This window comes from Opisthorchis viverrini, assembly GCF_000715545.1.
Source record: "Opisthorchis viverrini unplaced genomic scaffold opera_v5_108, whole genome shotgun sequence".
NCBI classification, from domain to species: Eukaryota; Metazoa; Platyhelminthes; class Trematoda; order Opisthorchiida; family Opisthorchiidae; genus Opisthorchis; species Opisthorchis viverrini.
In genome coordinates, this window is record NW_008751766.1 from 550,490 (window position 1) to 574,109 (window position 23,620).

Consider the following 23,620-nt stretch of genomic DNA (forward strand, 5'->3'; position numbering starts at 1 on the left):
TATATGCCCGGTTTTGCTGACCATTGTTGACCAGCCAGCGTTCATATAATTGGCTTTGATCTTTGATCATGTTCCACAAATTGTAATCATTTTTGTCGATTGGGGTTTGACCCGTTGCCCGTATTGTGTTGCGGAATACAAAATTTACGCAATACTACTGACTTTTTCAGATATAATCCAGTCCCTGTTGATCGACTGGATGAAGCACCTTGTCAAGGCGTATTCCTCATACACCAAGGTCTCCAAAGACGCATTGCTGTGACCCTGGTTTACGAAGTGCCACCAGACGCATTCTTGCCAGAAAATTCCTCCTCACTGCTTTTGTTCCAGGATGTCCACGAAGTTGTCATTGGACGAGTTCGCGATACGGCAGAATGGCTGGAACCCGATTCGAGGACGCGGATTATCTCTTTATCCTTGTTGCCTGCCAGATATTTTCCACAGGCAGGAGATGACAGGTATGAGCATGACGAAGACCCTTGTAACTTATTTATTGGTCAATTTCTTCTTTGAGAATGAATGACACTAATGTGTGGACTAGAGGTATCCTTATTGATGGTCAGACATTGGTATCTGGTTGGTGTATAAGTCGCCCAGAGTTCAAATCTGGCCGATTATTATAACAGTGATGTTATGCAAATGTGCTGCTTTTAAATTCGTTTGTCCAATAGTTGCATCATGCCCTTCTTAAATTATCCAAGTAAAGTGAGATCTTTAGAAGAATCTAGGTCTTTTTAACGTGGATGCCTTCTGGTACGTTTGTGCCAAAATATCCTTAGGGGTCCTAATCTTATTTTGTAGCAGTATGTGGTTACTTAACGGAGGCTTTTTCAGGAAAAGAAAACACTGATTGGTAATTCTCTAAAAGACTGGCTGAATGGGGCTCGACTTGTAGCTTCGGAACAAAAGTTGCCTAGAACTTAACCTACGTCTTAAAACGTCCAGACTGTTGACTAAGAATTAACTGTGCAAGTGAATCCTAAATCTGATGCTGCAGGCGATGTTAGTGCCCTTGTTATTTGGTCTCCCTTTGGTTCCTAAAAACCGAGTTCGTCCATGCCAATGACGACGACTGCCTTATACACAGGATATAATCAACCCTGAAGTAAGATTATCTGACCCAACCGGCGACTGAAATATAATACCCAGAATTCAAGACAGAGTGTGGAGAATGAGCTAGAAGGTTTTTCAGATGGTAGGATTCATGAGGTGCGCACCAGTATTCATTATTGTCATGCTTGGGAAGCCATCCGCAAGTATCAAACGGGAATAGTAAAACGGTGTCTGGGTAAGAGTAAAGAAGATCGAGAAGGTCCCGTGTAACCAGGTAGCTGGTATATTGAAGATAAATACTCTCGCGACCTTACAGCAAGCCCTCGGAGAACGTTAAGAGTATTAATAATGTTGAGAATCCTAAGAAAATGCTATGCCTCATCACAGCACAGGTGAAGCCAAATATGAAGTAAATGAAAAGAAACCTTTGACTGAAGTTGAATTGACATGTTTAAAGAGTCAGTGGCAAGGATCTAAAAAAGAAGACAGCAGATTTGTAGGTTGTAGAGCAAAACCATGCTGCCCCTCGCGTTATGAATCTCATGAGGTAACAATCGCTACTGCTTGTACCCGCCTGTCTGGTTAACCCGTCTAGGGACCATTGTCACACCAAGCGATATCATGACCAAGCGAAAGCTCTCAATCTTTGAGAAACTGAGGGTGCAAATGAAAGCAATACCTGAAGCCCGAAAATATACATGTCCCAGGAGAGCTGCTTAACGTATTCCAAAGTGACAGTTTTCAGGAAGCAAACTCAAAGAGTCGGTTATATTTTAAAAAGGCAGACGGTTCCGCCACTGACTTCAGTTGAGCTACGGTATATCATACTTCTAAACTATGTATGTCAGATGTCTGCTCAGTTTTCATTCAAAGGGTTCGTTTTTATTCATCTGGCGGGCACCGGTGGGCTGATGGCAAGTTTACAGATCGTAATATACCGCAGGCCGAGTTCGGTATAAGGACCCGATGTCCTTATTAGCAGCTCACTTGACGTAGAAAAGTGTCGCCAACGAAGCCTGTTTTCTGCAATTGTTCATCCGGCTGACATACACAGACAAGGTCCGGCACAACATCTTCAAGAGAGATCAGTATGTCAAAAGAGTCAGGTCACGGTCAGTGGGCACTTAAAAGAGCGACCAACAGTGGATCAGCATAGATTTTGAGTGTAAGGGTCAGGAATGCGCCAGCAGATTGTGATTGTCTCATCCGTATACAATAACCGGTTCTTCATAGAGTAAGATCGATCGAATCGCACCCAGTGTATGCTGCGACCGGCTTGATCAATATCTATTTTTGTGCGAGGTTTCAACTAAATGAAAGTCGACGACGCTGGAGCTGGATTCAAAAATGTCGACTGGTCAGCGAAAAGAGATGGTATTCACGTATTGTGTCAAAAAAAAACACCTATGTGTACAACCAGCATGCAATGCTCCACATGAGCATGAAAACAAGTATATACAAAAGCTGATGAGGTGGTTGGTATTTCACCTTTCAGATACGATCTGATTAAGGGAAACACCTTTTTGGTTGGCTAGACACACTGCAGGTGAAGCCACCAAGTTGAGTCTCCTGTTTAGATTGTCCGCCACAGGCTCCGTCCATCTGGAAACGGTTTGTTTAATTTAACCTCGAAATCAGCTCCGTCAGCGATCCTGCGTATTGTGCATGTTTACAATGCAGCTTACGTACGCCCATGACGCCGGTTTATATTTGCTTGATCGATTGTTATCTGAATGCAGTAGCCGTAGAATAAATTGGGTCCTTCAAATCCTTCAAATAGGATTTGATAAAGCTAGTTTGTTGGACACATCCGCTAAGGAACTGTTGCCTTGTTTTCTCTTCTGTAAGTCTAGCACCCTACCAGAAGGGCTTTTGGAGTCATCCCAGCAGGCCTGGTCTTCTAACTGTTCCGAGTGACTGAATATTCAGGCGAAAGCTATTAAAAGCCGCAGTGCAGCAAACAAGGCAATTGTTCCATGACTGATCACCTGCCTAATACATCGCAATTTATATGACAAACACGAACGTATTCAGTAAAACATCTACAAGATGGAACAAAATAGCAAAAGTTCTGAATGTCAAAAGAACCTAACTGACCGTTAATGATTACACTGTTCAGATGAGTGGAGTATTTCTGGTTCATTTCCACAGAAAAATTCACCGCAGCAGCTTATGACAGGTGACTCATGACGGGACATACAACCATTTCGGCAGATTTTTGGATCTGAATTCCTCATGTTCACTGGATATTAAGACGGTGTCTATGATGTAATGGGGATCGTTTAACAGACTGCAATAAGGCTACTGAGTCACATGCGCACGGCAAATATTAACAGTAACCGGTTCCGATTTTTATTTAGTCTTCTAGTACACATGGGGAACAATTATAATTTTATTTTTCTTTCTTCGGATAGGATATTTTTCCGCTTTGAAGCTGCGTGGGACAGTTCACTGCACTCTTCCCCACTGCTTAATCGAGTCACTCCCGTTGGTCAGCGTATCTACCTGACAATGTCATGTTATCTGGATGTCAGTGGCTGCACTAGGCCTATATGTCTCACCAAAGATCTGGCGATGATGGTGTTTCCGAGAGAATCTAAACTCTCTGTACCCAGGTTGGTTTTCTTTCTAATGCGTGTTTTTCAGTGTTGGAGAATGGTCCCCATCAAAGTGCACTCTTCCATTACTTGAGCGGTTTGGGATAGATGTACATCACAGGCTAAGTGTGAGGGAATTTTACCATCGGCTTTTTGAATGCAGTCACCAAACTAGCAATCATTCGTAACCGACATGTACGCCTGACGCATGACCCATTGTAAACTCGCATGAATCTTCTCTTAACTCATTCAAAATGGTGGCGTTATTTTGGATTTTCTCAAGTACCATTGAAACTACTGCGCATGGTTACTTCCATTTATTTTCCTGAACGGCAGCATGATAAGAAAGCCTACATTATGACTAAATAAACTTTGGTCCGCATGCGTGTCGTCATTCACGCAAACCAAAATAAGTCTTTTCATAATAAGTGAAATGCTTATTGATGTTGTTATACAATTTGATTATCCAGAACCTCCTCTGTGTACAGTTCGTTGCTCATTTGGCTCGATGTTTTGAAGCTTGGTCCGTACTAAAACAACGTGATCTTACGTAGTCTTGCTAGTGAAGAGACAACTACGTTCCAACAGTAGCAAGTTACTTAGCTACTGAAGTTAAAATCCACTTCCAAACGCAATGAACAGAGTAACCTGAATAGTCCAACTAGAACAACGTGAACGCAGTTTTTCAACATCCTTCTAACTTAGGAGCTAGAAGACAGGTTTTGCACGATAGAGACTACTGTTTCTTTGATGAGGAATACTGTTTTAGCCCGTCGAACAGGTCCGGTCGTTACAAGTCACGACTTTTACAAACGCAGGGGCTGGTGAGGAACTCCGTTTACTTCGCATCTGTATACAAGCAAAGTTGCCAGACAAGTCACAACACCGAAGGCTTGTTCACTCATTCAACATACACTCCCTTTTAACAAACTGATCTAGTAAATAAAGGCATGTTTTTTATATTAGTGGTACGCACACTCCCAGTCGCCTGAGAAGCGAAAATCACAAACCAAACGATCTCGAATGAACATACATATGGCTGTTTATGAGTGAACGTAATCGATGGCCCCTGATCAGTCAACGGGCTAGAAGATGTCCATGCAACAAGTCGCATAAAATGCACAAAAACAAACGGGCAGGCATGAACATGCATGAAGAACATCCAAATAATCAAGCATTGTGTAGAGAAACTAGGACCCCATATATTCTACTTAGCAATCAAACCTGATTCTGCCGTAAGACTCAGCTGAATATTGGCTGAACATGTAATTTCAACTGAATCGTAAGACGAACATCGTGCAGTAAATTGATTTGGACTTTGTCATGGGAGAAAGTTTCAGGGGACATTCAAGTGAGTTTTCCGTTAAACTCAGCCTTATTTGCAAATGAGTGTATAGCGGTATTTATTTACCATTTGGTTCTCTCTAATATACACAGAAAAGCTGAAACCGGAAGTGGGCTATCAGAGGTCCTCGCCAGCCTTATGAGTCCAGAAAAGAGCCGTGTGCACTGTCCTCACTCCTGAAGATTTTCTGGTGTTAAAAGTTAGTGCAGGGCGAAATCTGCGCTAATAGTCGCTGCCTACAGCCTCTATAACATGGAGTTTCTCATTCTCACACATGCCATCATACATGTCATCCAATGTCACCCTATTGGTAATTCCATTACCAGAACGTGGAAAACTTGTCAAAAGCCACTACATTGGAGTTCCTTGGTCATCTGATTTAGATAGATCTTGATATTTTTACTGCTGACACCATGAGGGATGATGAAGTCTTTGTTGTTTTCTTCGGCGGGCATTAGCTCGCGTCTTACCCACCACCCAACCCATGCTCTACTTAGATCTCTCCGATCACTATGGAGCTCGATTTGCCGGGTTTCGGAAAACAGCCGACTGTCCGCCGTGTACGATCTTCAGCTACGACAACCGCTTTCAAGTGGTAAGTTTCACAACCTATCCTTCTTGCTTTAAAATTAGTAAATAAAAGCGAATTTCAGGGCGACAGCTTTTGATTGCTCCTACTAGCTAAAAGATCTCAAAATTAGCATTCAAAGCCCAACATGACAGTCGGAACACCAGAATCGCCGTCTAATGTGTCACGTAGTGTGGTGGCCGTGTACTGACAAATCGATGCTAGTAGCTGTTTGATACTGATGAGCTAATAACTGTGTTCCGTGAATAATGCATTTCATCCCGTCGAAGCGGTGGTTGGAAGGTAAATCTTTCGGAAGATAGTGGCATTGCGCAACCTTCTATTTGCTTTCAGCAGAAACTGAAAAAAATGCCCCATGTTAACTTACCCCGCACAGTAATAATGGTATGCAGCCTGGAGGAACACAGCTCTACATGACACCTCTGCCCTGAAACATCATTTTATTAGCACTACACGCGACTATACGATATTTCTGTTTTCGTAGCCATGCTTTCATCTTTCGGAATCACATCGTTGAGTTAAGATAAGTATTCTTCCCAGTGAAAAACAAATAGTCCAACAACCAAGCTTTGAAAGTATGGCTTTTTTTGTAAGTCACGTTTAGGATGCACGAAATCCCACCAGAATAATTGTTTTCCTTCATTCTGTTGGGCACCGGAACCAGCAGAATGATGGGCTTCTGTGCGCTAATGACTGAATAGAATACGCAAAACACTCACCGAGCCCACTGGGTTCACTTAGAATGACAGGCTCAACTTGTAAGACAGATGGGCGAAACCAAGACGTGGCGAGTATTACCACGTCGTAAAAGGTTTTCACACGCCACAAAAAACATGAACTTCTGACCAGAACTTGCTGCCACCGAATTGGTGTACGAACGGTGTACCGGGCGCCGATAGCCATGAGGGCCTACTGTGTGCAAAATCCAGAAGGATGAATCCGAGTAGACTCCAAATCTGACTGAGTAGGCTAAAGAGGTTGAACTATACTCCAGAGGCCTCTTAGTGGTTCTGCTGTCCACAGTGACCTGCGTCTTGCAGTCGGCACTGGGTTGTGCAAAGCCTGGAGCTGCACTCTAGGACAGAAACCGTGTGACAATAGGGGCATCGCTAGAATACAACTCTATGTTAATCCATGAATATATCCTAAAGGCAAGAAAGTGGAAAGGAAGGTAAGAGACCATGGCATTTGTTTTGGCCTCCTGTTTTCGGCAATTCCATTGATGATTTCTACTATCTGGATTGGTTCACTGACGATCTCCGTGAAATTCTAGTAAGGCTTGTCCGGACCATGGTCCTTGCTTACTCTAATGACATCGTCCTTCTGGGCTAAAATCCGACAGAAATTCAACCCACAGTTGATCATTATCTTTGAAGTTCCATGGAGATTCGTAACGGGTTGCATCACAGCACCATCTGGATTATGATCGATGGTGCACTTCCAGCCTTTGCACAGCCAAGTGCAGCTAGCAAGACGGCAGAAAACACATAGGGTTTAGTTACTCGGCAACACCAACATTCACAACTTAATCTCATCCACGCAATCTAGCAGAGCCGTTGTTTTTAAAAAAAGGTTTATCCAGGTTCCCTAGAAGGATGACCAATAAACATTCAGGAAGGTCAGTACCTTCTTGTTTTCACTTTGGTGAACACACTTCCACAGAGAGAAGGCAGTTAGTAGGAATTTCTCATTAAAGACTTCACTGTGGGAAGTCTTCCCTGTTTGCACTTGAATGAATTCTTAAAAAGACGAGAATCTTCATCACAGGCATGTGCACCCAGTCTAGTCCGCTTATTGTTCACAGAAAACCAGTAAATCAAGCACTTGGGCCCTCCACCCTTCAAGATTGTGAAGTTCAACCATAAATAGTCATTCACACCAACAACTCCAGGATGACCTTGCTCACCTTCATACCGTACTATGGAAGCGTCTAGAAATCAGCTTTCGAATGAAGCTCCTGCAACGCTCTGATTGGTGCTATTGTGCACCCCAACTATCGACCATAGATGGCTCAGAATATTTCGCCAACTGGCGAAAACTCAAAACATTTTTTGGAATGGCAGAGCATCCAATGATGGTGTCAAGGGCCGCGGTCATAACACTTTAAGCTTCCGAATTGATTCAGTGCCCGAGTGCGATGGTTGAGACAAGTACTTTGTAAATAAGAGCTGAACTGTCAAAACTCTCCCTGCTGCCCTACTAAAGATGGCACAGTGGTCCTGAAGGACAATAAAAATCTTGAATGTATACGGGTAAGACCGACATTCAACTACTTTATCTTCAGATGGTCTCAAAGGTTAAACAGTGGAAGAGAAACTGGATGAAGATATGCTCGGAATTCGCCTCCGCTCGTGATTAATGGAAAGCAACAATGTGGGATGTTTTTGCAGTTTATTCATCCTTATTAGGAAGAATGTCGCCGTAAAATAAATTGTGAGCTGCCTCAGTTGCAAATTAGTAAGCAATTTGCACCAGAATGTCTAGTGTCTTTGGAACTTGAATTTTGTTAATGAGTACACCTGTTGGTGGGAATTTCGAAGATCTTTTTACGATCAGTTTAATAAGCGCCAAGGAACACACCAATCCGAAAACACTATGTTGGACCCAAGTAAAGCTGTATCTGGCTCGTATTCGATTTATTGTTGCCAAAGGCAATCGCTCTGTACTTTCCATGAATCAATAATGCAATCAATCAAGAGACATGTCTCTGGACCCGAAGTCATTTACCTCACATCAAGTTATTCTGCATACAAACACCTGTTAAATGGCATTCGACCCACTTATTTGTACAGTGACACTCTGAGAGGCATGTTCTTCATCTTGATGAAAAATGGTTACATATGTTTCAAACTTGTTTCCTTGCGCAACAAAACGTCTAATTCTGTCACATTCCTGAATGTAAGAGCGCTCAAAATGCATTATTTGCGTCAAGCATAAAGCCTTGCACGTGATTTTGGGGACTTTTCCTGCAGCAAGAAATAGTAGACCTAATTTATGTATCTTTCTTATCGCGTATATCTTCTTATTCGGCTGTAATCCGTCTATTACTACCTACTCCGTGAGGAATTTGTTCTCCTGTTCGTTCGACAGCTCAGCATGAACACGAACAGGGTAAGATGCGGTACATTCAACAACTTAATGTCTTTCAGACACTTCGAATTAGAGGACATATGTCTGGTCTGGGAGCGAGGCAAACGGACTAGATACCGTGATCTTAATTTCCGAAATCGTTCAAGCTCCCTGGAACTCACAAAGCATTAGACTACATTTTCTCCTTGATGTTCCGAGTGGATTGATTAATGTCTCAGTTTTTTTTCGCTGGATGGAATTGCTATTCATCCATGGTAATTGTTCCGTATGTTTGCATTTTAGATTTACTCGACTTTTTTTGCCACTACTTTACACTTAAAGTGATGGAATTCAGCACGAGAAATTTAAACAGCCTTTTTAAATTCCTCAGCTGCTTCGGGCGAGCAGGTGGAAACCTCCCGTTTGTCTTACCAGAAATTTCCGCTCGGGTTCGTTCAGTGTTCGCGCTGCAAATCTTTCCAAAAAATAATAAATAATACAGTTGCAGGTCCCGTTGGCATGTATATATAAATTTATAAACATCACTGCGCGGGAATGCCTCTAGTCATCGGTGCATTAAATCCTACAAGCATGCTTGAGAAGCTAAAGAAACAAACGGTTATTCTGCTACCACCATGTATATCGCTGAGAATTCACCACAAATCTCTCATTCGCATTAAATGACGGTGAAGTTAAGTGAATAGCTTATGCTTATCAACTGGGTCGTGCTTTAGTGTCATCATTTACCCAGCTAAGTGACAATCATCTCTGAACCAATTCATTCATACTGCACCCCCCAGACCAGCCACACGATCATAATACTAGTGAAATTGAAATAGCGATACCAGCCACTAGTATCAGACGAATTATGGCATTACTGATCATGAGAAAATGTTGCTGGTAGGACAGTTAGTTCATGAAGCGTGATAAAAAAACTTTCCCTGTGATTTGCTGTCTAAGTAGGTTGTGAAAGACGAAGAACACAAGTAGAAAAACCTAAACGACAATCAGCCCATTTGTGCAAAAACGACTCAGATTTTTCTCAACTTGACACCAGGAGAAATCTAAACGCCGTGCAGAGAAATTTCGTCCCATTGCTGCGGTATAGATGCAAGCAATGTACTTCTAAGTCAGAATAATGGGTCCTGGAAAGGCGTTTTGTTGTAATCAGAAATTGACGTGTCGAATATTTTGCAGACCATTGTTTGGTACGGATTCCAAAATCAAAAATTTTCACCGTCCTCATTAGTGGTCCGATAATTACAAACTTATGAGACGGCGCTCTACGCGTACTATTTAAAATCATTTAATTTTTCACCAGCATTAATTTTCTGTACGAGCTTGAAGTAAACTTTAGTCGGTTTGAGCTACATCATCTAAAGACTGGTCTTCATAACTCTCTTTCGTCGCATAACAGGGATCCTTCACCGACCGCAGCCGGTTACGGATAGCAGTCTAACCTATGTACGTGGGGAGGAAAACATCAAAGGGTGGAGACCTCGCGGGGATTCATTAATAATTGAACATCAGTGGGAGTTGGACCGTTTCAGTCGGATAATTTCGGTAAGAATGTCCATTGTTATTATAAACGTCGCGAAAATGCAATTTGCGTGTGCTACTTAGCCGACATTCAGTTTCCCTATATCATTCTGAAGAACAGAGAGGCATTGTTTGTTTCAGATGTCGGGATTCGAGAAAAGTGAACAGATTGATAAATGGATAAATTGATATGTGGATGAGTAAAAAGATAGATATAGATGACTGACTGATTGCTTGAGTGATTGTCAGACTGTTGGCTTTTAGATTGATGAATCGTCGAAAAGGTAGAAGATCCTGCCGTTTGTACGTGGCACCAAGAGCTTGTACTCGTAACGTTTAATAACTACGAGTAAATTTGTTTAACCTTCTGAGGTTCAATTTGTCGTTTGTGGTAAACTGGGCATTATGCTTCTAATGAACTGCGATTTTGTCATCTGAACTTCATATTCCAATCACCTACACGTATGGACAGAGTGTGCGTTTTGTTTTAGGTGGTGGTGGGGGGATTGCATTTCCCTCCAGGCCTAAAATATAAGCGTTTAGAGAGGTTGTGTAGCGTTCATGCAGTTGGTGGGGTGAGTGTGTAAACTGTTCTTCACAGCATCAGAGTACCACTGTTTCTATGTATGCAAAACACAAAACAATTTGCTCAAATCGGTTTGACGCATTCTGATTGGGACCAAGTCGATGTAACCACAGTGCTGCACGTCCGAATTGGACGTTATCTCACGCACCGTTTATTGAATGACATCTGACTGTCGGATGCATGCGAGATTATTATCTCTAAGGGAGTGAAGTCTGTAGACGGATACAAAATGGTAAAATTGCCTTCACGAATTCGCGCCACTTGTGTTATCAACAAGGCGTATCTTTGATTTTTCATATTCACACTTATTATTCATCAGTACGGGCTGCACCGTTATCTGTTTGAAGGACAGATACACATACAGTTCCAGTTAGTCAGCGGTTTCTAGGCATTCCATTATATATTCATATCTGAGGTCTGTTCACAAATTATCCTAGTCACTGAGATTTTGGCTGATGCGTATTACGCAGTAAACTTGATAATCCGGTAGTGTCGATGTTGGCTTATGCAGTGCACAATGTTTAACCTGTTCACTGAACTTAGCGGCTTTGTTACGAATATTCTGACGCCGGTCAAGTGGACGACACCAGGACGTAGTTGTTTGTCGCGTCAGTGTGTAGCGATGTTACCATGTTCCTTAAGTAGGCGTTAATCATAGCTTGTTACTCTGTATGTATCCCTCCCCAAACGTGTGGGGAGCTGCCTGTCGGTTGCTAAACTGAATATTGGCTCAAATAGTACGTGTTTTATCGTCCCATCTTTTCTCTTCTCTGTACTACTTGACTATTTTGATCATGGTCAGAATGGGTAGCCGTACCATGTGGATATACTTCTCCCACTTCATTTGTATCACCATCCGATTGCAAGTAATTCCCATCAGCAACCGTATCCTCCAAGAATGATGATGATGCGTTCGCTTGCTGGTCATATAGAAATCATTCTCATAACAATTCTCCCAATGTTACGTACCTGTTCGCCCAAATCCTTATTCCATTTGTGAATCTAACGTCCGCCTTATTACTCCCCTACTGTTCAAGTCCCCATGGATCCGCAAGACGGATGTAGCCACGCCTAGTGTTATACCCGTGGCTCTGATCTGTGAATTTAGTTGCAACAATCTCCCACACTTGGAACCGTGTTTCTTTTAGCTTTGAGGCCGTTTGGGATGAACGGAAAGAAACGTTTTTCTAGGACCAAAGCAGAGACCATAGCAGAACTCTAAACAGAGATCTGTGTACCTTAAGTGAGGTCAACTGAGAGCCGTGAGAGTGCACGCACTTCGCGAACCATATACTTGATTCCCAATCTGCATTATTGCGCCCTATTTCAAGTCCTAAATTCACTGGGGGAAATATTTCCTTTCGGAGGTTGAAATATGCTTGTTTACAGAACGGTTCTAGCAAATTCTTTGAGAAGAGAAGCCTATTAATATCCACTTTCAGGTTCCAGAAATCCGCGATTTATTGTATGGATGTGTGTTAACAAAACTTAGGGCAATCTAAAAGAGCATTCGGAGCTTGTTGTATTATCATCGTGTATCTCCCACAGATGATCTTGACATCTCAATTTAAAGGGGTTATATCGGCGGGGTGTAGAAAGCTCGTTGTGGATATTCGAGCAATTGTTGCTTTAGGAACTCCATTGAAAACACTGGTGACGTGGTGGCGAGGACTAGGTTTGAGAAAATGATTCAGTAACACCTGATATTTATTGCCAAAGTGAGACTAGAAGCGATTTAATTTTTGCGTGTGGTATTATCTATAAAGGTCATTGTTTGGGAATGTGAGCATCTTGACTAACATATTGGAAGAAATAAGGCTGAATTATTTGAAAAATATCTCCTTAACAGGTAGAAAAGTCACGGCATCTCCTTCTCCTTCGGGAGGCATTGAAAACAACGGGGCGGCTGGATCCGCAGTTAAGTTTGGATCGCCTGATACTTGCCTCGCGTCAACGAGAATACCGCCAGAGACAGTTTGCAACCCAATTCCGACGTGACGCCATTAAAGATGCTGACGATGTAGAACAAAATTCTGATAAAAAAGGGTAAGTACAAGGCTCCTTTTGTGTAAATGCTAACAACTATTTGCATCGCGGTATTTCAGACACTCAGCATGTCGATAAAAGATTGGCTGTAATTTGGTAACAAAACACAGTTGGCGGAAAGCCTGATCGTAGATACCGTGGTGTAATTGACTTTGAAATACTTTTAAAGTAACATCATAAGTTTACCCATCTACAATCAGATGTACTGGTTAAGACAATGATAAAGGCAATGTTGAGCACATATACACAACTGGCAACCACTTTGTTAGCCCTCAATGTTCACCTCAGAATATCACGTCCGAACTGATATGGCGGAATTCAGCTCAGAGTTGATCTGGCAATGTTGCAGGCAATAGATAGCTTGGCGCGCTGCTTGGCTGTTGTTCTGGTCGCCGAGATTTGCAGTTGGATTGTTGGTCTTTCGGTCTGTTTGAGCGTTCACCTAATAAGCCATTGGGCTCTGATTTGTTCCATATTGCAAACCGCAGACGGTGCGTTTAAGACAAAGTTGGCGCCCATTTAATGGGAACTTGGATATTGACAAATGCCTCATACGGAAGACTCGACTGGGTACAGAATGGGGTTATATGACATGCTATATAAGTTACTTCTTCTTTGATGTTAGTGTGAAATCCGATGACTCTCATTCTCAGTCTCGTCCTGTAAGTGAGGCTAGTCAATGCTGAAAAGCTCAGAAGCCTAGAAGCTGTTTGGTCCCTATTGGGAATCACCAGCAGTAAACATATAGCTAAATTCAGGGGGTTTTGAACCGGTGACTTCCCGGTCAGTGCTTGTTTGTTCTTTTACCTGAAAATCCAGTAGCTACTGTGATTAAGTGTATTGGTGGATATGGGTTATTTGCCTGATTGTATATCGCCTGCAAACCAAAAATCACACCTTAATTGAAGTAAACCAGATTCGGTTTTGGTTTCCTTGCATCTAGGATGCAAATTTGAGTTTACACACGTGTTAGCTCAAATTAACATACATAACAGTCGTGGTCATTGTTGATCAGGTCGGTTGATACACTAATTCTGGCCTTGATGTTTCCTTGATTGTTGAGTTTACTTCAGGAGCCGTGGAAGACAGTATAGAAGTATACGGCATAATTTTAGTTAAATTTTAGGATGATCCCGATCTTGTGTTAGTGATACTGCAGGATACTGCAGCTACACTATACCGGCCCGTCGCCAATCATGAGGGAGTAGTCAATATGGTTACCGTATCTCACGATACTGGCTTCGAAACATCAGCAGTATGTTTATTCCATTCGAATCACGTGATGAATACGTTAGCCGGTCTGGTGATAGATAAGTTTCAGAAGGATACTTATGGTAGAGATTCTGGGGATGTCGCAAATCCACTTTGGAGGCCCATCGGCTAAGATGCTTCCTAGTGGATAGTTAAACATGCAGCACCTCTAACATTGTTCTGGCGTAAAAGTTGAATCCATAATCACACAAGAATGCCAAAAACCCTTCGACAACTCACGATCAAATTCGCCCTTTTTTGAGCTCCCCCGGTAGGCATCGCCCCGAATTTCCATCTACTCTATGTTCTGTATCCACACCGAAATCCACGAAGTACACTCATTTGCAGAATAATTCGGTGTTATTAGGTGGCTCAGCGGACTGTTTCGTTGACAATATTCTTCAACTATATGTGATGAGCAAAGGTAGTCCAGTATGTCAATTGGTAAGATATTTGAGACATAGTGATATCTTCACTTGACATAATACACTAGTCATAAGTTTTCTTTTTGCGACCTCATGATTGTGCCCTCCTCATGAAAATAACATTTCTGAGAAGGCTAGTTGAAAGAAATTAGTAAGGCAAAAGTTCGTCAAATTCTGTCTTTTCGTTTTGGATCTGAAATGGTCGCAATACCCCAGATGTGTCAGCAATCATTTTATCAGATTAGTGTCGTTCTGCATACTTTACATGGACGGGGGGATGGAGATTACCGAACCAGTCAATTCGTTAATTTTGGTTTGATTGGTCGGAGTAATAAGTCACGTAAGCAAAAATCCCGTGAGTCATGTTCAACAAGCACCTCCTCTTCAAAGCCAAAGAGTCATCGAAATTCGTCATCATGCTTTATTGCAGTACGCCCCTCTGACATCCCGCGTGCATTCCTATCCACATGAAACATGACTACTGAATGTGTCGAGTTAAAGTTACTGGTCAGTTGTAATGTAGGTGTGAAGAACAATGAAAGTGTTGCACACGTATCATTCCTGAAACAGTCTTCGTTTATGCAGTTTACCCAGCTAATCATGTCCATACTTGCTAGTAGAATATCAGTTGATGTGAGGCAGAGTGAAATGTTTGTCACCACTCCATTCCTCTTGTTGTATGTATAACGCTGAGCGAAAACTGGGGAATAATTGTACACAAAATAACGAGTTCCTCTAGGGACCGCTACGGTAGCTGATAATTTGCGTGAAAATTCACGGGAAGCAGGCAAATTGCATGAAGAAAGAACGTTAGGTTTGATCACTAGAAACCTTTTGGTTGTCAGCGCCCCAGAAAATCAGTGCACGAGGAACCTACGAACATTTGCGACTGAACAAGGTGGTGTAGCATGCAATATCTCTCAAATTTGGTCGTTTTGTTAAGAAAACTGTCGCCATACAATCCTTCATTACTGGGAAACCCAGCACAATATCCTATTTGCACTAATAGTCTACCCCTGTATCCTCGCAAAATTCTCCTACTGGTGGCTTCGATGTCAAGCCTAGCAGAAAAGGGGAGAGGTACAACTTGAACTCAACCACACTATCTAGACTAATACTCCAGACATTTATGTCCCTTTCTTCTTCAGAAAAGATGACAAACATTCAGACAGTGGATTGGCTGCCTCCACGATAACCACTGCTGATAGTGTCAATCTGGAAACCCATGATCCTATTCAGCTTGGCATATCTCACAGTCGACTCACACGCTCTGCCGAATATAAAACAGACAGCAGACTCTACACTCTTGATCCTCTGTCAAGAAGCTTCTTTGAGTGGGACGAAACTTCTCTTGTTCAGGGTTCCCCCAATGAGGCACGAAAACAGCTGATGATGAGCCGATGTGTGGAGGTTCTCACTTCCTTGCTACAAATGACCAATAAATTGTTGAGTCCAGGAGAGGTTAGTGTGATTTGTAGAATTTGCAGACATCACCCTGGTTTGAGGGATCCTCATCCTTTCACGATCATGCTTTTAATGTTCGTGTTCTTAGTTTTTCCTCTGGTTAATACAAGTCTTGAGTTTCACTTCCCCAAACGAGCAATTGCGTGTGTTTGAATTGTCATGGAAGACATTACGTCCAGGCAAGTGTGATTTATGGATGCATATGATTCGTGGACGACTTGAATTTTCCACTTTATTAATGATCCGTCTATAATCGTGGGTACTAAAATCACTGATTAGAATACATAGAGTATGTTTCCTCTGATTGTCAGTACTAAATTTTGCTGAAGTCTGTCAGATATGGATAATCAAGGACATTTCTATAGTATCAATAAAGTTAAGTGTTTTAGGTAGGTTAAGTTTCTCTTGATTGCATCTAAGGGGACTGTAGATTTGATTTCATCATGTTCTGCTCATTTAAAAAAGCTGTCCGAGATCGATTTTAATCAAGAACAACCCAGGGATGGGGCTGAAAATGTGACCAACAGTCGGAGTGAAGAAGACAGGACATGGCCAAAAATTTTGGATTCAACGGAAATCAACTCATCAAATCCTTCGAATTCACAAACAAATACAGAAGAAAGTAAGTTGGTGTGTAGTTTTTCTTATGTAGTACGACCGTAGATGCTATCACCACAATACGCTTTATAGTAGGTATGGACATGCCGGATGCGACTGGTTCGATATGGGATCCAAGTAATTTTCAAACAGCTGTCAGCTTCACTGCAGTGATGCTGAGGTTTCTTCAGAAACCTTCCGCTAACAGCGTAAAGTATATGTGTTTCATCGGCGATGAATCCCCCAACCGAACTTTTGAGGGTATGAGAAAAACTTCTTCGTTTCCCCATGGCTGCAAACTGAGACAGGCGTCCCGTCAACCAGCGTTCTCTTCTCCCACGTCAGCGCTATTAGCATCACGATTTACTCACGTTTGCATGCCGGTCCCCTGAGTCTGGCACAGCTGTCAAAATCGTTGTGTTTGAGATTGAGAACTGAATAAAGGAACAGGATTCGTTGGATACAGCAGCAATGCAGAACCCACAATTTTATCATAATACAGGATACCAAATATCAGGAAAAATGTTTCTTGTAACTATCCGGCTATCAATTGTCGAGAGCTTTATTAATCAGTCACGAACGAGATGGAAACCTGAATCAGAAAGAGAACAATGATTAGGTATTGGATCACATGTCTACAGCCCTCTTTATTCAGCATCCGTTCCTTTTTGATAACTGGCTCCTGAACTTCCTTCACAGTTCATCGATGCAAACTCAAACTTTCTCATATGTTAGTCTGAATGAACCACTTACGCGTCCACTGCCCTTGTAACCGATACTTCAAAGTTCCGTTCTTAATCTGCTTCCCAACATTCTACAGATTTTGAAATCCATCAATCTGTGACCATGGATTCTCTTCAACTTCCATCAGTCAGGGACACGGGACGCATTCCACGACTTATTGGCGAATGTGACGAGGTACGTCGGTTCAAATAGTGCTGATAAGAAGTCTTAAATTTCAAAGCATGCCGATATAGCTCACTCCTTGTAGGACAGCTCAAAAGAATGTATTAAAACGAACTTACCACAGGTTTTTTTCACGTTGTCCATGGGGAAACACATGGAAGCTTAACTTCTTAGTAAAGAACAAGACCACTTTTTCTGCCACACGCAATGCAGTAGTAAGTTTTTAACGCGAACCTATCGGGTGCTTTTTTACTTCCATCAGTCAGGGACACGGGACGCATTCCACGACTTATTGGCGAATGTGACGAGGTACGTCGGTTCAAATAGTGCTGATAAGAAGTCTTAAATTTCAAAGCATGCCGATATAGCTCACTCCTTGTAGGACAGCTCAAAAGAATGTATTAAAACGAACTTACCACAGGTTTTTTTCACGTTGTCCATGGGGAAACACATGGAAGCTTAACTTCTTAGTAAAGAACAAGACCACTTTTTCTGCCACACGCAATGCAGTAGTAAGTTTTTTAACGCAACCTATCGGGTGCTTTTTTCAAGACCAGGCAATGTCTAACCCAGTTAAAAACAAAAGACTCACCAAACAAACAGCAAACTATGCTTTCAGATTCACCGCGTTTGACTGCACACATTGTCACTACGTGTTTCTTCCTGGATAACTATTTAGCCCTATTTCAATGCAAAACATGCAAATAGTTCGGTCGTGTTTACTTCACATGTGTTTATCTGGTTTTCTGCAGGTGTAGTGGGATCGTGACAAAAAAGTCCAATGAGATCTCGGTCTTTGTTATTTATCTGCTGCATTTTTGATTACTCAACATACATTGACTAAATAATAAAGTTGGTTACCTATACTGACTTCCACAAGGAGAGAGTGTGTCTTAAGAAAAGACAGAGCCTCCATATCTCTTATCTTACGTGGATTGTACTCGTGACGGATAGTTTCTGGCAGAGAAAACTTTTGTGAACTTCCCAGAGTAAGAGTTTTCATTCGGAGGTCACCCATATATGTGAGAATAATTTAGTATAATTCATTTTCTTAGACTGACACGTCCAAATGATGCTAAACTGTTTTTATTAGTACGGATTTTAGGTGCGTTTTTTGTAGCTCAGAAAGAATGACATTTTTATTCCTTGTAAGATACATCATCTGGTGCACTGCCATCATAAACGCCAACATCTCTTCAGTCTACTTCATCGTGTCCAAAATCGACACGAAATGAAGCATTTTTCTGTGAAATCACTAGTAGTCTACAATGTGCGTGATAACGAGTGATCCACTCCTCATACAAGCTTTTATTTTCGATTCCGTCTGCTGGCATGGGGGCATTTTCGCGTTCCCTTTTATAGGATAAAGAATACACATTTGAAAACTCCTGAACAATCATGTACCAACTTTTCTCTTGTCATTGCCCTGTAGGTGGGCCTGGTCCTCAAATTTCTATCAGTCTCTTTTTGACTGTATGCAGCTAAACTCGTTTGGAAATTAAGTGTTAACGAGACTGAAATGAATCTCATCCAAATTTCTTGTGTATTGTTCAACCAACTGTACTTCACCAAAGCCAACTCGTGTTTCATTTGGAACGATACCCCAGAAATCGGTGTATTTTTGGCCCGACAAGCAGTCCAATGCCTCTTCATTTATGTCTTTATGAGTACTATAAGACAGGGTGATCTAGCTATCCTTCCGTTTAATTTTCCGTTACAACCATCTTTCTTAGGAGGTGAATGGTTGTTTCTGCTCACCTTTGATTCGATGTTGAAGTACAAAATGAGGCTGATGAAAATTGCCAGAACTTCTGATATCTTAATCCCAGCCTTATTCGTCCCGAACCAAAAGTTTGTTTTCCAATTTTAGGTTCGTGTCAGTCCGGTTGTAAGTCGCAAAGGATACTTACTTGTTTTGGAGGAGAAAACTGGCGGATGGCTACGCAGGTGGGCTGTAGTACGAAGACCTTTCCTCTACCTCTACGAAAATGAGCAAGACCCGACTGAAAGGTGTTTGGTCAATTTGACCACTTCTCAGTTGGAGTATGAGTAAGTTTATTTAAGAGGAAATTTTTGTTTGAATTTTATACACAGGTGCATCTGAATAGCATGTTTTATTGACAAGGTTGCCATTACAAAATTTGTACAATGGAACTGCACATCACTGAAGTCCTTGGTAGTAACATCCAAAGGCTGCAACATCTTATGATCATATTCTCGTTCTTGTATTCATCACTGGTAAATTCACTAAAAGAGCCTCTTTGTTAATGAACACTTAAAGCAACTATGGGGGACGGTTTTGATTCAGAGCCCTTCCATTAAACTTAGCACATCAGAGTACATAACATTTTAGAGCCCCATCTTCCTCCGAGTCTATGTTTGGCCTCTACAGTTTGAGTGAACCAAATTTTTAGCCATTCAACTTCTCCGTGAAGCCTAACAGCTGTAGATTTGCGGCATAACGGAAACACTAACTTTGGAACGTCCACATTTTATATCCTCAAGCACACCACTATACACAGCTGATCCTCATAAAGTTCACTGAATTAGTTTGGACAGAACTGAAAACGGTCTACTGATCCGGAAGGGTTTTGAAGTACTTTGATTAGTCGCTATCCTCCTTCGATTATTTCAACGCACACAGCACTGGTTGGTGGTGATCGGTCGGTTTTTTTGACTGAAGGGAAGCATTTTAAGTCTAACATTGCCCAATACTGCTCTGAAAGTGGTTGCGGCTTTAGTCTGATGGTATGCTTTCGAGGTATGTGCTGTTTATGACATTGGATTGTGTGCTTTAAGTATGGTTTGTCAAAAACTGTGACCAAGCATTTAGGCGAGTGATCAATGATGCACTCAGACAAGGGCACACAGCACTGGTTGGTGGTGATCGGTCGGTTTTTTTGACTGAAGGGAAGCATTTTAAGTCTAACATTGCCCAATACTGCTCTGAAAGTGGTTGCGGCTTTAGTCTGATGGTATGCTTTCGAGGTATGTGCTGTTTATGACATTGGATTGTGTGCTTTAAGTATGGTTTGTCAAAAACTGTGACCAAGCATTTAGGCGAGTGATCAATGATGCACTCAGACAAGGTCGATACTGTCTATGCAAATGCCAGTTAAGCTGGATGAGATCGAATGAAGGACACGAGAACTCGAACTGCCAGTACTTGAGTTCCTTTTGGAAACTTCCTGGTGAAACCTCCAACGCAGTATCCTCTCGCTAAAGACCTTGTTTTAGGCCGAGTATGCACGAATATGACACATAGTAAAATAGCTGGGGCCATTTTTACATAATAGACCATGAACAATTAAAATCTTGAGAAAAGCCTCCCTGTAGCTATTCTAGAGTAAGAAAGTGTGTCAGCACCACTGCAAAACAGTTTTTGAACACAAACGCTATCGATATTCTCATAAAGAGTTGATAGTATTGGTTGCACCGCAGTACGCATAACGCAGTATGCATAACTCTTTAGGGGTTTTGCGTCTTTTTATAGAACATCGTACACGCAGAATAATAATACGAAGCTAATGCAACGATTCAAATGCTCCCATGGAACAACGAATCCGGTTCTTTGTAATGTTATCTAGCTGACCACATAGTGGTTGGTCGGTCGTTTCCTAATCTGCGGCAATAACCTCCCCCTTTTTTGAGATAAATATCATTCGTAAAAATTTGCCAGTGACACCTAGAGTTATCAGTTTGCTCCAAAACGCTGTTTGTTCCAGTATCCGTGCCGACGTAATATTTTGTTCATGTTGCACGGAAAATCACGGGCAAAGGTTTGATTCAATTCAGCGAATCGAGGAAGTTCTGGTGAAAAATTGCAAAGGTGGCATGTGTAATTCGTACCACTGTAGCTAATTGACTTCTCTCCTAGATGACCAGTGTGATTTTTCCTTAAGCTGTATCACCATGGAAACATTCGGTTGGTTTCAGCTTGCGTGGGTAATATTCACAGTTTATTGTTCAACCATCCTGGTGTGCCGCCAACATCGTTTTGACAAAATCGGAAGGTCGACTGCTGTCATGCCAAGCGAAATCTCCTAATAATCGTAGCTAAAAGTAGCGTGAGCAGTCATTTGATTAAGCTTTTGGATTATATTGCGTTATACTGAGTTGCACTGAGAGAGACTCAGGTAAACCGAACGCAATCAAATAAATGACTGTCATTACAATTAAGGCAGCTGCCAGCAAAAATGATGGCGAGAAGTGGCACGTCTATAAATGAATTAACATTAACATTCAGTGTAACAAAAACAAGGATAAACTGAAGATTCTAGTTCATGTCATTATTACTAATTAATTAATTATTAATTAATTAATCATTAATTTACTTGAGGATTTCGAGTGTTCTTCCGTTCCTACCTTAAAGTGACTTCGTATACCATACGCGGATAAAGCGTCTTGGGGAAAAAGTGGCTTAATGTCTTAACATCATAATATTGCTATGTAAGCAATATTAAGATTTCCTATGTGCCTCTGATCACTCCTGATATATGGGTCCACTAGGAAGTTGAATGGTTTTCAGGACGCACCCAGCGTTACTAATAAGGGAATGAAGCTTATGCTGATCGCATGAAGGTTTTCGCGACTACCGCACGCAGTATTATCAGTGTAAAGCATGGGCTTGAGGTATCATGTATATTTTGAGGTATTTACCCTCAAATAATTGCTGGTTGAAAATTAATACTTTCGCATTTCTTAAAAAAATGACAGACGCCTCATGCTTTGTTGGCTGAATCATAGTAAAAAGGTATGCGGCCTCATAATTATTTCACGAATTATTTTTTTTCACTGCAGTAGGTTTGCAAGGGTGACCAACTGAAAAACTAACATACATGATAGTGTAAAATTGGGATTTCGGTTCATAGATCCGCCTTTTTTGAGCATCAGCCGTGGCCGTTGAATCATACGAAACCCCGAAGCATTTGATAGGTCACAGATCGCTCCAAACACACCTCAGTAAGAAGCATGTGTCCGATTGAGAGAAATTGGAGAAGCAGCTTTCTGTGCATCTTAGACATGTTTGTCTGACACAAAAGAATTCCAAAGGAAGTCCACGGTATGAGAAGGTACCTGTTTGTTTCACTCTTTAGAAAACGACGTTTACATATCTAGGGAATTTTTGGACCATTCGCGTTAGTTCCGATCCTTAAGAGCTTCGTATATCTACCAGTTGCTTCTAGTCTCTGAAGATTCTGAAGACGATGCTTTTTGCTACGCAACCTTGCTAGTAAATGCGGTACCTTTTTTCACTCCTACCCTGCTAGCAAGATCGCTGCATGAAGTTCTTCTGTGCATTGGGATTAGTTGGGTATTCAAGCCCCGAAAATAGAATCCAATCAGTACTTCGGCAGCCACATTTATCCGACCATTTAGTCAGTGCCCGAGAAGTCACGCGACTGTTACACGTGCATTCATCATTATACCCACGGAGTCACAAGTAATTTCGTCCAGTTTGATTTTCATCCTGCTGATATGCCGTCACCTGAATGTTTATGTTTTGCTCGGCAGCAACAAAGAAATGTAAGCTCTTTATGGTCGTTTGAATTACTTTATGGGACGCCTCGATAGACCATAGTAAAATATTTAGTGGTAATAAATGGCTTAGAACAGTATTTAACTGCAGCCTTTCTACTCCTTTACACTTTGTAGTATCAATGTTGCCTTTGCATCGGACTTGTCGCCCCAGTCACTCAACGGACATCAAGGCACTTTATCTAAAAATACATCGGTAGAGACAAAATTGTCTCCAACCGAGCTGGTTTCATCCCGGTACAACATGTTCACTCTGGTTACACAGCAGCACACGTTCCTCATCCAAACTCTGGCCGACGGTGGATCTGATGTGCACGACTGGCTTTATGCACTGAATCCTTTAATGGCAGGAGAGATAAGGTAATGAAGACGAGGTCTTTGGTTAAGCAAATTTTATTCTTCATCATCTGCTGGTGAGAAACATCAAGAGAATACTAGACAGTGAAGCCTTCTCACCAAGGGTCAAAATCTCCGCGCGTCACACTTATTATTGGCTGCTATGGTACTAGACATTGAAAAGGCGTTGAGCGATCCGCCGACGGTTTCAGTCATGCTTCAACCGATTATTTTATTATCTTTAGGACATTATCCTGTCTGCAGAAATGAGAAGTTATC

General features: G+C 41.8%; 1 protein-coding gene across 1 annotated transcript in view; it reads left to right on the forward strand.

The window, feature by feature from the left end:
* T265_05691 (hypothetical protein) overlaps positions 1 to 23,620 on the forward strand; it is a gene marked incomplete at both ends in the record, with an annotated part of 120,436 nt that overhangs the window by 90,572 nt on the left and 6,244 nt on the right. The window contains 9 exons of the mRNA XM_009170760.1: positions 171 to 458; positions 3,468 to 3,668; positions 5,493 to 5,590; positions 12,628 to 12,772; positions 15,649 to 15,961; positions 16,430 to 16,586; positions 17,382 to 17,479; positions 19,338 to 19,516; positions 23,123 to 23,315. Coding sequence (XP_009169024.1) covers positions 171 to 458; positions 3,468 to 3,668; positions 5,493 to 5,590; positions 12,628 to 12,772; positions 15,649 to 15,961; positions 16,430 to 16,586; positions 17,382 to 17,479; positions 19,338 to 19,516; positions 23,123 to 23,315 — 1,672 coding nt within the window. The remainder of the gene's footprint in view (positions 1 to 170; positions 459 to 3,467; positions 3,669 to 5,492; positions 5,591 to 12,627; positions 12,773 to 15,648; positions 15,962 to 16,429; positions 16,587 to 17,381; positions 17,480 to 19,337; positions 19,517 to 23,122; positions 23,316 to 23,620) is intronic.